The sequence below is a fragment of the Pteronotus mesoamericanus genome, unplaced genomic scaffold, assembly GCF_021234165.1.
Source record: "Pteronotus mesoamericanus isolate MK-2021 breed Mesoamerican mustached bat unplaced genomic scaffold, CSHL_Meso_final contig_20, whole genome shotgun sequence".
Classification (NCBI taxonomy): Eukaryota; Metazoa; Chordata; class Mammalia; order Chiroptera; family Mormoopidae; genus Pteronotus; species Pteronotus mesoamericanus.
In genome coordinates this window covers 74,117,630-74,137,277 of record NW_026555085.1, presented here as the reverse complement: position 1 = coordinate 74,137,277, position 19,648 = coordinate 74,117,630, and the positions used below count along the sequence as shown (strand labels likewise).

Genomic DNA, 19,648 nt, shown 5'->3' with positions numbered 1-19,648 from the left:
GTTACATCTCTATCTCCCTCTACAGTAAAATAATGCTGCATACATGTAGACATTTATAACATTGGTCATAAAATATTTGTATATACTCATTTTCACAAATTTTAATCCATATTTAAGTAATTCCTATTTCACCTCTCTATGTATCTGTTATTTAACCTGAGTTATTACTGTACTTTCTCTTAACAGTACTGCCAACATATAAAAGGGAATCTCTTATGATTTCTTATGTTCAGTGAATAAACAATCATTTTAAGTGACTTTATATAATCTGAAAATATTCATTTTCTGGAAAACAAGTGGGAAAATCAGCAATTTTAAACTGTAAGAAAAATTCATATGACATGACATATTGAGATAAAATGACATGTTGAGGCTTTACATCAAAAGTTGTGAGCTTTTTACATATCTGCAGAGGTGGAAAAATGGCATAGAAAAATTGCTCTATTTTTAGCACTTCCTGGTGAGAGTGAAAGTTTGTTAATCAGATAAACGGTGCATTATGTCATTCTTTATTGCAAGCATATTGTGTTTTATGCTTTATTTTACTGTTGGTATATAATGGGGAAAGTGATATACTATGAATGACAAATTTCCTATAATTAGTTTACATTAGATATTTATGTATATTTTATGTTATAATTATTTTTAATTTCCAAAAAGTCACCATTAATGAAATATTTTATTAGAAAATATGATCAATAAACAATTTATTGAAAGCATATATTATGTCAATATCACTGCCATATGTCAGATTTGTACTTGGTGTTACAAAATTTACAGTCAAGTTATGACATTATTTCAATTCCAAGAGAGTGTAATCAAGGACATAGACATGAACTACTGAAAGACGGCTGCAAGATAATCTGTTCTATTGGGAGTCTGGAGAAAGGCGCCATCCCTGTAGCCTGTGGCAGTCAGTGAGAACTTTGGAGAGATGGTGCATTTAGCTGGGGTTTTAGAGATATATAAGAGCGCCGGAGTCAGGGAGATGATTATAAAGGATGACGGGAGCAGCACTGGCTTTATACTAGAAAGACAAGAATTTGATTCTTTTTGTCACATGCTGGGAATGTCCCTTTCCTTAAATTACTTAATGTTTCTGAGCTTCGGTTTCCTTCTCTGTTGAATGAAGAGCATCATACTTACCTGGCGGGATTGTTATAAGAAACAGAGCTGATACTTCTCATTTTGTTCAAGTCAGTAGATAGTAGCTCTACATTAAGAGTTAACCCGGAGGGAGGAATGAGTGTTACACTGGCAAGGGACTGTGAGGAGAAGACCAGGGACCAAAACAGATTCCAGGGGCCACATAAGGAACAGAAGATAGCAAGACTTCAGCAGTGGTGTGTGGCCACGTGAGTGTGGTTCTGAAAATCGAGGGAAAGGTCTTATATAAGGCCAAAATAAAAAGTTTAAATTCTTAGGACGTGAATGGGAAGAGGTGGTGTCATAAGTCTTATAATAGCATACAGGGTGAAATCTATAGAAATAATATTGAATCAGGGATTTAAACCAAGAGTCTTTTATAGTAATAAAATATTATAACATAAATGTTGGAAAAATTGGTACAGAGGGGAAGCAATGATGAAGTAAATTTTGTTTACTTTCAAGACTATTTATAGTCATGAATAATGTTCAACATAGAATTATTAGGAATTAAGTTTTTAAAATCACAGAACCTAGCAACCATTTAAAATATTAATATCATCTTGTTATATATTCTTCCAGTTGTATAAATACATATGCTTTAAAAACACAATCAGCCCTGGCTGGTGTGGCTCAGTGGATTGAATGCTAGCCTGCAAAGCAAGGGGTCTCTGGTTCGATTCCCAGTCAGGGCACATGCCTGGGTTGTAGGCCAGGTCTCCAGCAGGGGATGTGCCAGAGGCAACCACACATTGATGTTTCTCTCCCTCTCCTTCTCCCTCCCTTCCCCTCTAAAGCTAAATAAATAAATTATTTAAAAATAAAAACACAATCATACTCTCTGTATGGTGCAATCACTGCTTTAGTAGTTGTCACCACTGTTTCACAGGATAAGAATAGACGCTGGATGACATTACTATACACAATTCCAAGGTCTCAAGCATGAGAGAATGTAGAAAGTGATCAAATACAGAAGTTGCAAAGAGAAGTCAGGTGGTATGAATGCTAATGGGACATCCCCATAGGAACATTCTAGAGACACTTGGAAATTGGGGAGACTCTCTTTGCATCCTCAGACTAGGTTCTGTATCCATGAGTTTAGATTTTTCGAGTAGAAGCCAAGAAAAGAAAGGACGGTTTTTTGTTTGTTTGCTGGTTTTTTGTTTTTTGTTTTTTAGAAAAAGGAACATGGAGGGGGAAGAGAAAGGAATGAAGGGCAGCTTCTTGGGAAAGATATAGGACTGGTGAAGAGAAGGAAAGTGTGTCACCTGGAAGATCAGGAAATACAGTGTATCAGCATCCCAAAGTGAAACACTTTCCAGAAAAACTGAAGAAGTCAGCAGTAACAATGTCTCAGAAAGGTCAAGGGACATGGTGGCTGAGAAAAAGCCATTATATCTGACAAAAGCCTGTCATTCTGTGACCTTTTGGAGAACATTTTCAGTAGAGTGGTGGAGGTAGAAACCAGTTTACAGAACTTAACAAGAGAATTTATTCATAATAAGCAGAGGCAGAGCAGAAACTTTTTTTCCCCCAGGAGTTTGTTGTTAAAGGGGACCATGTATTATCTCCCAGGAGGTAGAACCAATAAGAGTTCTTTGTTGTTATCCTATTTGTGATAAGGTGGAGTTTTCCAGGGAGAGGAGGGGCAGAAAATCCAGAGGGAGATATTAATTAGGAGAGAACTACACCAAATATGGGAAGTGATGGGATGCTTACTACAGATGAAGAGAATTAGCTTAATTATGAGGAAGAAAAATTTCCCCTGAGCTTAGAGAGCATAATGAAAGGATAGATGAAATTAGAGCTTAGTGTATAACAGGAGGCTTCTGCTCAGGGACCTTTTCTCCTAAATTCTTTTCTACAAAGGTAACCACTAGCATGTTTGTTGTCAGAGTCCACGGATGCTTTTTTGTTCATGTTATGTTGACCCTTAGATGATATTTGACCATATTCACCATCTCTTACTTTTCAAAAATTTTAAAAATAAGACTTTTCTTGGCAAAAACTAAATTCAAATCCATGTTTCTTAAAAATAAAACAAAAAACAAAAAAGTCTATGTTTTTAAGTAATGGAGCAACATTACAATAATTATTTATTTTTGATATAGCATACTATTGGCCACTAAGTTCCTTTATTTTTTTGATCCTGCCCCCAGTGAAAATGCTAACAAATAGGACATGCATTTCATTAGGTAATTGGAGAAGAGCTAAGTGTTCTTTTCAGGAAGCAATGGGCATTAATTATAAGTAGTATTATAATTAAAAATACAAGTAGACATAGTAAGTAATAAGCAATAATTTATTTTTCATTTTTTAAAGTTTATATGTATAAACAAACTCTTCAGAGTTCTACACCTACCTTTCTAGCTGCCTAATCAGCATCTTCATGTGGTTATTCTGCCCACACCTCATTTTGTTTAAAATTGAACTCAACATCTCTTCCATTGTCTTTTTCTTTTGTTCTTTATCTGAAGAAATAGAATTCATGACTCACCATTCAGTTACATTGACTTAAACTTCTGAGTCATTTATAGCTTCTCCTCTTTCACAGCCCAGCGTCCAAATAGGTGCCAAGTATGCATCTCCCAAATTTGTTCTCTCCTGTTTTATTTTTATCTCCTAGTAAGACCTCAGTTCTAGTTTTCATTTTCTCCTGCCTGAATAAATATATACCTCATGACCTAATCAACCACCTTGTTTCCATTTCCTCTTCACAGCTCCACCATGAGCCCATGCTAGTTATCTTTTCTAAATGTCTATCTACAGAGAACAGTCCTAGGTTCACTGCTCCTGACGTACTTCTTAACCTGGCTCCCAGTTGTCTAATCCTCCACCACAGTTCCTCCTCCTATAGAAATTTTTAAAAGGTCATCAAATCTATGCATTTTCAGGTCTATTCAGTGTTTTTCAATTATTTTCTTTTTGTTTTAAGTCCACAACAAAATCATGTCACCTATTTACCTTGCCTCCAACCTTGGCAATTTGCTTTCTCAACTACTGTTCTTTAGCTATAAACACACACCATGAGTTCTCCAATCTTGGTCTATTTGTACATCTTGTCCTCTAACATATCATGCAGTTCTCTGTTTGTTGAATGAGTTTCTTCTAAGTTTGTATCTAAGTTCCTATATTATATTTGCTGTGATCTGTGTAGTTTTCTCTCATTTCTAAGACAGAGTATCACTCATAAGCCACCATAGGCACAACAGGTCAACAAAATTATTCATGTGAAAAGGAAAGCACTGGCCAGTAATTTTTTAAATCAATTTTTGATATGTTTCTTGGTTTTGAGGTACAGCACATACAGAGGCAGTTTTTTAACATAAAGATAAATGGGAAGAGTCTGGTATTGAAGGATTCCCCTTCACTTCAACATAAAGTGTGAATGGATGATTGGAGTAGGTGAAGCCAGAGGGCAACGGCAACAGAAAACCATGACTTCCTAGGACAATAGATATGGAGCGACTTACAAAAAATTACTGAAGTTCTGAGACTCTCTTTATCTATAAAATAGAGCTACCACTAATGTTTTATGCTAATATAACAAGCTTTTATTGTGAGAATCATGGGACGTAATGTATTTGAAAGTGTTTTCAAGAGCTATAAAAACAGGAAAAATAAAATAAGGTGTTATTATCTATACTCTTGCTATTCCAAGTTTGAGACACAAAATAACATCAGCATCACCTGGTTGTGTTATAAATGTAGAACCTTAGCTGTCATCAAGAACTGAAGCATTAGAATTTGGATTTAACAAGATCACCAAGTTATTAGTATAGATATTAAAATTTGAGAAGCATTACTATAAAATCCATAGACATCTAATACTGCCCTTGCCTTCAGGAAAGAAAAATAACATCAAGCTTCTCTCTTACCATAATCTTGGCTAATTTAGAGTGGACATATATTTTTGAACAACTGCTTTCTAACTAAACAGTGTGGTCCTCACACTCCCTGAGCACTGGTTTGCATTGTCCATCCACTATCTCACTTGATGTGTGATTTCTGGACTTTGTTCATCCCAGCAATTACTGAGGATAGAACCATTGTTTTCCTGAAAGCACAGGCAAATGAGCACTGGACTTCCCTATGCATTCATTTGACCTTAAAAGGAAGAAATAAACCCATATTTTTCTAGAAGAACATGTGTGTCAAGGGTAAAATATCTTTATACTTTATCAGCTCTCAAAGATGCTGACACAAAGGGTAAATGACTTAGCCAAAGCAAAACAAAACAAAACAAAACAATAAAAACCCCAACAGGATACACTCATATCCATCAATCAACTAAGTATCTCTGGCTTATATTACTTAAGGAACTTCTAATTTGTTACTTTATTCAATTTAAGTCTGTAATCACATAGAATAAATACATCGCAATATCTATTTTAAAATTCCATAAGGATTCTGCAAGAGGAATATATATTCATAAACTTTATTAACTTGATATTTTAATAAAATAGCTAGGAGGGAGTCAAGGTATGCTTTATGTCTCTCTCTCTGTCTCTCCCTCTTACACACACACACACACACACAACCTAAATACTTTATGTACATCTTTACGTTAACCTGAAAACATTGACTATGCAAGACTTCTATAAATTGTAGAAATAATTAAACCTCACTTTTATTCATTAAATTATGATAGAATCAATGGCTAAATTTAGTTCAATAAGTATTTATTGAATTCCGATCAGGTATTAAGTACTTCAGTGGATTTTAGGGATGTAAGGATAGTAAATTTTAATTCTTAAGAAATGTATTGTACAAAGGCAGAGGTCATTAAATAAAGCACTAATAGAAACAAAAATTAAAGTCAAACAAACAAGAAAAGTTGTGCAGACTGTGCTTTGCAAACATAGACAGAAGTTATATTTCTATAGGTATTTGGTTCAGGGAAAAATTCCAAATGGAGAAAATGAGGAGTAGTCTTAGAGAAAGGTATATAGGCAGGTGAAGAAAGCCTCAACAGGGTGTTCAGACAGAGAGGAGACACAGCCGCAGCTGGAGGTGGGAAACATTGAGGAGCCCTCTGAGCTACAAGGATTTCTCCCTCACTTAAGCACAAAGTGTGAATGGATGATCGGCGTAGGTGAGGCTAGAGGGCAAACGGCAGCGGAAAGCCCTGACTTCCTCAATAAGGGTTATGTCTTTTTCTTTATGGGAATCAGAAACAATTAAATTTTTGAGCAAAATGAGTTATGATCTTAAATTAGAATTACAAATTTTTCATTTGGACTAATCATAGAAACTGAAAATAGAAAGGATGCCAATAGCTTCAGGAAATCAGTTTTTGGGGGAGATTGAGACTATTGCACTAAAACTCTAGGGTTATGAGGAGATTTTTCTAGAACATTAGTAGGAAGAAAAGAAAGAGAGCCATTAAAGAATTATTTAGGAAGTAAAATTATCATAATTTCGAGGGAGGATAAGAAAAAATCAGATAACCCCCAGGGTTCTGTCCCAGAATATTTAAGTATGTGGTGGACAATAGTGTCATATACTGTGATTGGAATTTCAAAAATAAAAGTTGCACTTAGAAAATTGAAGCTACATCTCTTATGTGTTTTTCATGTGTTTATACGAATTTGTGTTAAGCAATTATTATATGCTAGGCTATATGTTAAATACAAAAACACATTGATGAATGCAGCACGTTCCCATCCTCCTAGAATTTATAATCTAACTGGGGTGTGGAGGGGGAGAGACATTTGGAATTAGGAGTACCTATAAGATGTACATTTCGGTATGTTTATCAGGCACTTAGTGAGAAAACAGCAATAGATGTGGAAGCCCTCAGCAAAGATGTTCTGGCTTAAACGGTGAGAGTTACTGATATCCACCAAGAGGAAGTGTGACAAAGGGGAAGGCCAAGAATCGAGGAAGCAAAGCAAGAAGAAAACTAATATTGAAGGAGTGGATAGAGGAAAAGGAGACCCTGAAAGAATTAAAGAGTAAGCAGAAAAACAACAACCAACAAACAGAGACAAAAAGGGCAGGGAGTGGGGTATTCCCTGAAGATAGAGAAGGAGGGTGGGGCGGAGAATACCACAGAGGAGGAAGCTGTGAAAGTGTCAAGTTTAACAGAAATTTACAATGAGATAAAGATGGAAAAATATTCATTGGAATGTATAATATGTAGTTATTGATGATCTTATGAGCAATCTAGTGGAACTAAATGGGATTTAGTTTTATTATATTTACTATAGTTTGAGGTATTTAGTCAGAGGTCAGGAATTGGGGCCAGAAAATATACCTTATATACTTTGTATATATTGGAGACTATTATTTTAAATCTTGAGTGAAAAGGAAAAAGAGAGTGAAAATGCTTAGTTAGGAAAACAGTGTGTCAGCACAAAAGTAGAGGGAGATGTAACATCAGTGAAAGTATAGATCAAATAATTTCTGATCTGTCAAATAAGAGATATAACAGTAATTGTCTCTACAAGTTTACAGAGTTACACTATCTATAAGAGGCAATAATACATGGAAAAATGCCAAAAACAGGCATACACTAATTCCATTTTAAAGACATGAGAAAGGATTTATGTTTATAACACCTAAAATTGTTTGTTTAATTACCACCAAGATCAAACCACTTCCTTTCTAATAAAGTTCTTATTTGTTACATCAGTTTACTCGAATACCATTTCCCCAATGGCTTATATGATAACTCTGTTAATCTTAAAACCTTGAACTAAGTCCTTCCTTTAAAAACTGTGTAATTTTAGGCAGTTCAACTATGAGTATACATCAATAGCAGTATTGTTAATAGAGATTTTCTTACTGTAAAAGGAAGGGATATTTACAGTATTAGTAAGCTATTTCTTAGACTTGTATTTTGCAAAGTGTTTTTGCATAGAAGACTAGTTATATTATTGGTAGATAAGAGATTTTTGAGGTTACATAAGTTTAAGAAAAGTTCCGGCAGTACATAATATATTATGCATACATTTGGGAAATTTTATAGTAAAAAAAATAGATGAACTTTTTTTCACCCAATGTTTCTTAAAGTTATTCAACCATGATATACACATATATTTTTTTTATAATATAATAGTGGTGTGTTCAGTTGAACACACTGAGAAATGATATATTACACTTAAAAGATCTGGGGAAGAAATAGAGCAGAAATAGAGTTTTAAAAATAATTAGTGACATATTCTAAAAAAATCTAAATGAGGAAGACTTGAGACAATGTTCCATTGTGTTGCAATTAGAACAATGAAGATATACTAACATGTACAATAAATTTATACTTGGGCATTGCTATTTCAAATTTTCATTTTATTTTTCCCTATAACAACAAAAAAATTTCCCAGAAAATTCTACTATATATTCTTAGGGGAGAGGGTGCCTATTGTTTTTCAGGCTAAAAAAAAAGATATTAAAATTATGCTGACATGGAACACTGAGTAATTGCTAGAACGTGGAGATGATGATAAATACTTCATAAGTATCCCTATAGACAGCCAAGTAAACGCTGTTCTTAACATAGACTCATGTTTATAGAGTAGCCACCAGCTATGTGCCATTATAATAAGCTAAAAGGGTTTACTATCACAAAGACACTTATAACAAATCAAGAAAATTGTAATGATCTCTCCTATATTAATTCAAGGACATGTATTGAGTACCCACTAGTACAAATCATGGAAAATAAAAACAATAACATTGGTGGAGCAATTTATGTGTTAACCTAGAGGATTTATTCACATACATACATAATATAATGTGATCTCATAATGATTTTGTATTTAAGTCCCAATATTTTATCCATGTTATAGACAAAGAAGCTGAAATAAAGATCCAGTGGATCCCCAGTTCGCAGATAGGATGACCCAACTTTTTTCAACATATTAATGACATCATTCACAACTCAATTTGGTTTGTAAGGCAGTGAGGAAAAGACTTAATAATATCAAAAATTTTCCTCTTTGACCTTAAGGTAATCTTAAATAAAGTGTACCTGTTTCATGCCAACAGATTCTGGATATAGCTTACTTCAAAAAATTGAGCCTCAAATATATTATTACCATTCTATTCTCAGAATAATATAAATAGAGATGGAGGTGCTGGTGGAAAACAAACAAATTAGAAAGTGCGAGTGTTGGCACACCTATTTGGAATTCAGAACCCAATGTAACCCTTAGATATTAAATCCAAATGATATGAATAACATAGCAGGGCTATGTGTTCTTTAAGGTAGGATTTTTTTTTTCATGTGTTTCCTGTGCCTGAAACAGTTTTTGGGACATAGTAGGAACTCAGTAAATGATTTTGAATAAACAAATGCAATAATATAGTTATATAGTCAAATGACACAGAAGCCTGTTTCTTAATCTATTAAATGGGGAAATTGGTTTCATGATAGTAACTGTATTAAAATATTTCATTTAAAATGCTTATTATGGTTTGGGGCACAAAATTAATATTGAATATGCTAGATATAAAGTATACTAATAAATACATGAGATAACTTTCCAGAATTTAAATGTACTATAGTCTTTTAAAATCTGAAAGAGACACACATTGGCCATTTAGCTTATTATGGAAAAGAAAACAATTTTTATTTGATTAAAACCTTCTCTTTTTTATTTCTAATGGTGACTTCATTACTGTAGTCTTGAAATTGAAATTTTCCTGAATAAATTTATCTTCTAGAGATTAGAAGATGAAATATTTCTTAGCTAATTCAATTAACCAATCAAGTACAATCCTATTAGTAGCTGCTGAATAAATTTATGACAGGTACAATTTTTCTCAGCTGGTTGAAAAGAGAGATGCATGCCCTGTGGATTCTAAGGGAGTCCTCTTTATTAAGAAAAAGGAAGGAGAAAGAAAGCTTCATTTAAAATTACTAAACTCCACTCATGCATTAGTGTAAACAAAGTATTATTATCCATCTTTTTATTTCCTCAACAGATATATTTCAGACTCTTTCAAAAGTCATAATTCTTAGTCTTAATTCTTTCCTCAGAATTTTTTTCTTCTTTGTTCAGGCAAATAAAAAAATGGTCTTTTTAGCTCTTTTAATAATAATTTCTCTGAAAATCCTCCTTCCCAACTTTATTCAATTTAAATACTAATTGAGAGAGGTGGTAGTAATGAGATTTGAATTGAGATCTTCCAGGGCAGCAAAAAACAATGCACTAGAGAAGGCTTTTAACGTGCCACAAAAGAAGCTGACGGTCTCACTCTTCTAAATTAAAAAAGTCAGAAGCTTTTAAAAACTTGCCTGTGAAGATGGCAATCTATTAGTCTTCTGTTTTCAGATTACTTTGTGAGTTAATCTGATGGAATATTACAAAATTTACAAAAATCCAGGGTTACCTATGTTAATGTATTCTTTATGTCTTTGCTATTCTAAAATATGCTAGTTTCATTAATTATTCAAACTTATTTTCAATCTCATTTCACAGTTATTATGCTGAAAGCAGGGTTCATATTTAATAACTGAATCATATTCCAGAAGAAAATATTTTAAATACCTCTTTTGGACAACATGAGGAATCTTCTCTTTTCTTTCATATGCTGTTCAAATTTAGCTCTCAATAACATGAAACACCTTAAAAAAGGAAAATGAGACTATTTACTTGGGTATAGTAGAGAAGAAAACCAATATTAACTACACATCTCTTCTATTTTCACATCCTTGGTTTTAGAACAAAATACTGTCAGGCTGAGATCAATGTGACCAATAACAAATATGGCAGAAAAAGCGGTGCCTTGGGGCTATGCCTGGCCACTTCGGACAAGCCACCAAAGTTCAGATATTTGACTTTGTCCTTCTCAGAAACTCTCCATCCTTACTCCATGACCTGACCTTTAAAACAAGGGTTAAATCTCACAGGGCTTACATCTTGATGGGGATTTATTTCTTATTATTTCTTTTTTTTTTTTCCTAAGACCCACTTAGAGGACCAGAATGTAATGGAGAGGTATTTAAGGTAACAAAGTTCAGTAAATGTCAATAATTAAAATAAACTGTTCCAGATAGTGCTATTCAACCAAAAATGATCAATAAATTTTATATTCCAGATAAAAACTACTCAATAGTTTAATAGAAAATTAAACAGGGTATTATTTTCTCCTTGTCTTGGATGAAATAACCATAACCAATATTAATGAGAAATCCCATACACAAATTTTCACATTTTATTTTCACTTATCTCAAATCAAGGTGATCATACACAATTTTGAAAAACCTGCTATGTAAAGAAAAAAATGAAAGATTTGTTGATATGTTTCAGAGAAGGGCCACAGAGTTAAAATAACTCTTTTTGCACCTCCTTCTCAAATACAGTTGCAGTGTCTTTGATAGGCTGTCAGTGGGAGTGTGTTCAGTTCGTGCTTTACTGACTAGAGGAATGTTCCATTTCTGTAGGTTTTCCACTTGTTCATTAAAGACAATTATTGTTGACTATGTTTGAGACAATGCACAACGCTAAGAATACTAACATGATAGTTGCAGTCCCTGCCTAATGAATTTCACAAGTTATTTGGGGAAGGGAAATGAGTAAATAATTACAAAGTATTGTAAATAATTACAATGTGTAGGGATAGTGGTTTAAATAGGATGCTAAGAGTACAGATTAGAGACATATAACCCATCTTGAAAGGAACTCAGGAAAGGCTTCCGGAGGGAGACAATAGCTGAGCTGTCTTAAAAGGACATGGTATGGTGAAAGGTTGCAAGAAGGGGGAAAGAACATCAGGTAAGGAAAGAAATGAGGAAATGAAAATGATGTATTTGAGGCTATATTGTAGGTAGGACCTGAGGAGAAAATGAAGTAGAAGTGGAAAAGTAGAAATACACTCAAGGTATATTTAGGACATGTAATTACCAGGACAATGTGTACAACTGAATAGGAATGACAGAGCAGGGAGAATACTTTAGGTTGACTTCCAGATTCCTTGTTAAAATTGTAGGTGGACTGTGATGTCATTTACCAATATAGGAAATGTATTTGGAGGAGAGAATACTAGATCATGAGTTCGATTTCCGATTTATTACGTTTAAATTTCCTGTGTGTCAACAGTGAAAAAAATCTATATGTTTCTTTTTATTCCATCTTTCCCCAACTTTTCAAAGGATATGTGTGATGTCTGGAATTCATGTCCTTTTCCAGGCTCTTTGAAGAAGATGCACCTAGCACTGCATTTCAACCAAATCTAATTTATATGACTGTTACCAGAATTACATTTGTCCATAATAATTGTTTCAATTAATAGGTAAACTTTATAGGCTAAATGTTCTTGAGAAACTGAAGTGCTTAGCATGTACTAAATGTAAAGGCTTGATGAATAAATAATAGAATAGTTCAATAATCATGGTGTGATATCAAAGCTATATCAAGTTCTGTACAAAAAAAAGACTTTAAAGTAATAGTTGTGCTTAACCTCTGCTATTTTTATATTGGTTAACATTGACATCTTGTAATCTCTCATATTTGATTATGGTCCAGACAAACATTTGCTGCTAAACAGTTTCACCTAGATCACTTTAATCTCTCTGAATATCAAGTGGCAGGACCCAAGGAATCTCTCACCAATTTTTTGAGACAAAAGATAACATAACTGTCTCAGAGGGATTGTGAGAACAAAATTTTCAAAGGAAGAGTGCTTGAATAACAACTGAAAAGATTCCATAGAAATTTGTTATAGTACAGCTTTAAGAAATTCAACAAAATAATAGGTGCCTAAAAAACTCAATACAATGCCAAGCCAATGAGGTTGAAAAAGTCATTTCTGCATTGAAGTTTCACAGGGTTCATGTATGTAGCAGGCCACATCCGCCATAGACCTCAATAAAATACACCTTAAAGAACCTCCCAAACACTACCTTCTCATACTGCCAAATACTGTTGTTTTTAAAATTAAAAAAAAATGCCAGAACAATATTTTTACCTCTTATCTACTAGATAACATTTCCGTCTATCCTACCATGAAATAAAAAAAATTCCAGATATTTAATTCAATTTTAAGAGGCACTTTTTCCTTATCAAATGGCTTTCAGAAAACTAAGGGGGGATATTCAAGCATTAACTGTAATTTCTTTCCCTGATTTTCAGCACTACATAGATAATGCTAAGCCTCACATCATTTTTTACTAAATCTAAACGTATATTTCTGAACATTAAATAAATAACACTATGTTATTGTTTAAACAAGTAACTGTACTTGTTTGAAATACTGTACATTATACTGCACATTTACTAAATGTGACTGTTGCTATATAAGAATACCTTCACAGAAAAAAGAACAAGAAGAATTATTTGTTTACTCATATTTGTATACAGGTCAGAAAGCATTTTATTTTAGAGTTTCATAATATATTTTATATATTTATACTTTTTCCATTTTAATTTTGATTAAAATATTGAAAATTTCATAAGACACGGAGCTGAGTAATAATGCCATCTAGTAAATTGCCATATGATTTTGGAACTGATTCAAGCATCCTATAAAAGTCCTTATGATATTTTCTTGCCTCCTCCAAATGGTTTGCTTATTCAGTATATATAGCACAAAGTTTATATATTAATCTTTGAGTCAATTTAAAAAGTAAAGTGCCAGTTAGATGGTTTGTTTTTCCTGGCTGAGATGTACATCTACAGCAGAGCCAACATCTGCTCTGCACTAAAGAGCTATATTATATTTGGAACATACTCACTGGTCTTAAAAACTAGGTTTGTTGATCTGCCCTTCGACTTAAACATGCTTCCACAGCAAAAAATTTATCTAAAGTTGCGTAACTAGAATTACTTAAGATCAATAAGTTCAAAAAGAATTAGTGCTGCAACATTTCTGGTTGATTTCTATCTAAATTGTGTCTCTGTAATAAATGATTTATTATTTATGTTTAAATTAATATTTAACATAAATATAAAATTTTAGACGTAGATGAGACCTTAGAAATTATCTAATCTTTCCTTCATTTCTATTCTTTTTTTTACATATACTTTACAAATTGATAACCCCAACAAATGTAGTACCCACCCAGCACTATACATAATTATTACAATATTATTGACTGTATTCCCTATGCTGTGCTTTATATTTCCATGACTGTTTGTATATCTGGAAATTTGTACATTTTAATTTCTTTCTCTTTTCACCTACCCGCCTACCTACCCACCTCTATCTGGTGACCATCGATTTTTCCTTTGTATCTGAGTTTGTTTCCATTTTTTTTGTTCATTTATTTTGTTTTATAGATTTCACATATAAGTGAAATTATGTGGTGTTCATCTTTCTCTGACTTATTTCACTTAGAAGAATACCCTCTAGGTTCATCTCTGTTGTCACAAATACTAAAATTTCAATAATCCATTGTATGTATGTACATCACATTTCCTTATTCATTCATCTATGGATGGACATCTGGTTTGCTTCCATCTCTTGTTTGTTATAAATAATGCTACAATGAACATAGGGGTGCATTGTCAAAAGGAAACATAGCTGGTCAGTCCTCCAAACATCACTGTATAGAGTTTCTACAACTTTGATTTTATTGTGTTTAGTCAGAGTGTATTGCTGTTTATTTGTGCCACTCTGATAGGACTCAAAGCAACATTTCTCTAATTGAACTTACTTGGTATACTGTCACTGTTCCATGTTGAGAGCAGTAGATGGATTCCTATGAAAACTTTTACGTATTTAGGGTGGGAATATTGTAGAAGATGCTATTTACATATTATGCAGTCTTTTTTCCCCCCCCCGGGAATACATAAAACAAATTTATCTCAGATATCATTACTAGGAATTATTGTGCTTCTCTTCAACATTTACATCTTAAAATGCTGTGATTTGCATAATTTATTGTACTTTTTATCTTTACCTGAGTACCAAAAAGCTGAGAGGCAAACTATCCTTCCAAGTCAAAGGTAATATACAGTAACTTCAAGATGCATTTTGTGTTCTAATGTAATTCCTGAATTCACATATTTTCCTTCCTTTATTTTTCTTTGATCAATTTCTTCATTTATTTACATTCTTTTGTTTTCATCAATTATTTTATCTATTGTATGAAGAAACAATTATTGAGTTCTTACCATGTAACCATGTATTAGGCATTGTAACAGTTCTCTGGATTCAATGGTGGAAATACATGACCTCTGTCCACAAATATCTCGCAGTCTAGAAAAGGAGGCATTGTCTCAGTTAATATCTATATTAGATTGTGATTAACATAATAATTAACCAACATCAGACAAGTCTTTCAGAAGAAGAGGTAGCGGAACTGAGCCCAAAGTAGAAGTTGGTCAAAAAAAAAAAAAAAAGCAAAGAGAACAAAAATATGATGGAAAAAAAGAGATATAAATAAATGGAGAGATATTCCATGTTTGTGGATTCAATGTTGTCTAAGATGTCAATTCTTCCCAATTTGATTTACAGAGTCAATGAAATCTCCATCAAAATCCCAGCAAGGTATTTTGTGAATACTGACAAACTGATTTTAAACTTTATATGGAATGGAAACAATCTAGAGTAGCCGACACAACACTGAAGGAAAAGAACAATATTGGAGGACTAACACTACCTAACTTCAACAGCTACTATAACAAGCTACAGTATTCTCCCCATTGTTTCTTTCCCTGGCCTCAGGTAGTCTCTTTGCATGCATGTGCTTGTCAGTGCTCTTCTCAAGACTTAAAGGAGCCTTCTGCAAATCTCCAGAGCTGTCTTGATCTCTCTGTCTCTCTCTTTCTTCTTTCTGCAGTAATCTACTTTACCTCATTCTGATACATCTTGGCCCTTCTGGATGCCAACCTCCATGCCATTAACTCAGCTCTATCACACACTACTGGTGCCTTGTAACTCCTCCAAGGCATTAAGCTGGAAGAATTACAGAGCATTCGTTATTTGTTTCCCATCACTTAAGGATTACTGTCCTTTGTTGTCTGATGTCCGTATCTTTAAAAACTATTGTTTTATATATTTTTTCTACTGTGTTTTCTATAATTTCAATTGTGAGAACTAACTGGTCTCTGCTATTTCATTTTAGCTAGAAGTCACTAGCAGTATTAATATTTATTCCATTGCAAAAGAATGTTATGTGCATTCTTATGAGAACCTAAGTAACAGGGATTTAAAAAATTGAGAGTGATCAATATAATTGGATGTGTTCATTGGTCTTGGCATGTAGGAGAAAACATGATCAGTGAGGCCTGATGAATAGAATACAAGGAATGGGAGCTAGATTACAGTGAATTGATGATGAGTGGGAGTCAAGAGATGAACAAAAAACAAGTAAAAACATTCTTTTCTTTTTTTTTGAAAGGGCACAGGGAGTTCCTATTACTCCTTTACCTCACATGTGCATTGCCTCCCTCCTTGTCAACATTCACTACAACAGTGGGACATTTGGTAGCATGACTGATGAACCTACAAGGACTGACACATCACCTACAGTCCATAGGTTATATCTGCGTCCACTCCTGGTGCTGTATAGCTATAGATTTGGATAAATGTATAATGACATATACCCCTCATTATACTATAACACAAGCATCTTCACTGCCTAAAATTTTCTTCCACCTCCTTCCTGCCCCCTCCTCCCATACTTGGAAACCATGGATCTTTTCACTGTCTCTATAGTTTTACCTTTTCTAGAACATCATTGAGTTGGAAAGTGGTATGCAGCTTTTTTTTTAATTTATTTATTTATTTATTTATTTTTTAAATACATTTGTCTCTGCCTCCCCTCCACCACTTTCCCTTGTCCCCTCCCTCCTTCCCTCCCTCAGCTCTTCCCCTTTGGTTTTGTCCATGAGTCCTTGCTATATGTTCCTTGACTTTCTCCTTCCCTTCCCTTTCCCTGCCCCCCCACCTCGTTCCCTCTTGTCTCTGTTGAAGCTGAGTTGAGCAGTGATGGAAGGGTATGGCTAGTGACTCTAAGAGAATACAGAATCAAAGGAAGGTGTTTTATTTTTATTTATTTTTTTAATGTCATAAACTTTCTTAAGATAATAAAGAAAATTAAAACTGACGATGGATAGAGGAATGCTGGCAAACAATGGCCTATACTCTGGCCATCAGTGTCTGTAAATAAAGTTTTATGGGGACATAGACATTCTTATTCATTTGTGTATTGTTTATGGCTTCTTTGGTGCTACAATAAGGGAGTTGCATAGTTGCAACAGAGATTATATGGCCCAAATTCCAAAAATATATAATATATGACCTTTCACAGTAAATTTACCAACCCCTGCGCTAGGAGTCTTCATGCCAAGAAAAACAAATTATATATTTCTAGTCATAAGGAATTATAAATTCAGCAGCAATTATTTGTAATGTATTATATTTGGACAGATAACATTTTTAAAATGTTGATGGAAACTTAAAAATTGTCTTAGATTTTTCATCTTGGGTAATGAAAGGTTAAAAGTAATGCCTCAAAAACTTAGGTGCTCTATTAATGTTAGATTAAAAAGTTAACATTGCACTCAGGAGTTTGTAAACAAATTATTTTTAACAATGCAATGAAATTAAACTAAGTGCTTTATTTTTTAAAATAATTTTTAAATTAGTAACTTAGCATGAACATTAAATTACATATCCTATACAACTTTAATAAAGAAGAATGGCTACAGCCTATTATTGTTTGATTTTTATTTTCAAATTTCTAATGTTCTATCGTATTCAATGACGATTCAATAAGAATTGAATGTCTGAGTCTTTAATAATTTTTTTAAATTTTTTTCTAGGCAAAGAAGTCAAGCCTAAGCCTTCACGTATGTTAACGTTCATGCCAGAATGAATGAATGAATGAATGAATGTATGAATGCATGCATGCATGAATGAACAAATCTTAAATGCATGCTTTTAATCACTTCATAATTCCATTGCTGAGTATTTTACATAAATCTGAGACAATTGTTTTCTCTACACAATGTACCTATTAGTCTAAGTGTTCTCAGAACATGCTATGCTAAAATTTTCCTTCACTCTTTTTTCACTGAAGGTATAAATCAGTACCTTTAATTAACTTTTCATTAAAAATTTTAGGTCACATTTTATTTTTTGTCAAAACAACTCTTGTGATTGATAATGAGGAATCTTTATTTGTTTATATTAATTTGCTGCAATTATAAGATGAAAATTAACATGACATTAAAAACTGAATAATGTGTAAAGAAATAGGGTTGGCAAAAGTAGGTTTACAGTTGCGAGTACAGGAAATAGAGTCTAGTCTTGCATTATCACTTATTAATTGTTGTATTACTTTCTATACAAACTATTGTAAACCCACTTTTGCCCACCCCTGTGTGCAAGAGTACAAGAAATAAATATCTTTATATAATCATCATTATTACTGTGTGTATATATTTTCAGAGCCACAACTAAAAAGAGAAGAGAAGTTAGGTATGTATGTTTTATGGATAAATTCATACCTACATTCTGTATTTATAATGAATAGCATAACAGGTCTTTGTAAATTTGTGTCCTAGTATAAATATTATTTATTTATATTTAGTATAAAGTATACTAAAATTTTATCCTTGACCAATTTTTACAATAAAACAAACATAGTACATATTTCATACTACTTGTTCTTAGGAAGAAAATTTTGGGGAAATTTATATTATTCAGAAAAAAATTGACTATTTGGATTCAGTCCTTCAAAACCACTATTTTTGCTGATTTTATTTGCTGATATAGGACATAAATATTTCATCAGAAAAGAAAAACAGCTGCTCTTACTCTTCTCTTTTTGTGGGGGATCCTGAGTGAAATAAACATTTCTGAGTCCTGTAGTAGGCAGCAGAAATTTTTTTTTAAAAGAATAAACATCAGTTAGATTCTCATAAGGGTTAATATTTTGGTTCAGGTTCCCTAACTGTTTTAGGTTTGTAGGGCTGTTATAATAAAATACCGCAAATTGGGTGGCTTAAAACAACAGAAATATAGTTTCTCATAGTTCTAGAAATAAGAAGTCTAAAATTAAGGTATCAATAGGGCCATGTTTTTCTTGAAACATGTAAGAAAGAATCAATCCTTGCATCTTCTGGCTTCTGGCGTTTGCCAGCAATCCCTGGTGTTCATTGTCTTGTCAAAGTGTCACTCCAACCTTAGCTTCTGCCATCACATGGATATCATTTCTTACTCTGTCTCTATCTTGTACCTTTCCTCCTCTTCTTATAAGAACACCAGTCATATTGAATTAAGGACCGACCCTACTCTCATATGAAAAATTCTTAATTAATTAAGTCAACAATGACCCCATTTCCATAGAAGGTCACATTCTGAGGTACTGGGGGTTAAAACTCCAGCAATATCTTTTTGGAAGACAAAATTCAGTACATAGAGGTCTACTCTCTGATTCTGCAATTCTTGTCATTCATGTGGTGCAAAATATATTCCACAATCCTTAAGTCTCATCCATTTCAGCATCAACTCTAAGTCCAAAATGTTATTAATTCAAAGTCCCAAATCTCACTCTGTAAATCCATTATAGGTAAAACTCAGGGTATGATTCTTCTTGCAGAAAATT

General features: G+C 33.3%; 1 protein-coding gene across 11 annotated transcripts in view; it reads left to right on the top strand.

Annotated features, from left to right (window-relative positions):
* The window catches only part of TRDN (triadin), a 323,740-nt gene that overhangs the window by 267,574 nt on the left and 36,518 nt on the right, over positions 1–19,648 (top strand). For 10 of the 11 annotated variants that reach the window (XM_054569903.1, XM_054569900.1, XM_054569905.1 and 7 more), the window contains 3 exons: positions 15,550–15,582; positions 17,862–17,888; positions 18,490–18,519. In XM_054569903.1, coding sequence (XP_054425878.1) covers positions 15,550–15,582; positions 17,862–17,888; positions 18,490–18,519 — 90 coding nt within the window. The remainder of the gene's footprint in view (positions 1–15,549; positions 15,583–17,861; positions 17,889–18,489; positions 18,520–19,648) is intronic. The other variant, XM_054569904.1, reaches the window with a different exon arrangement.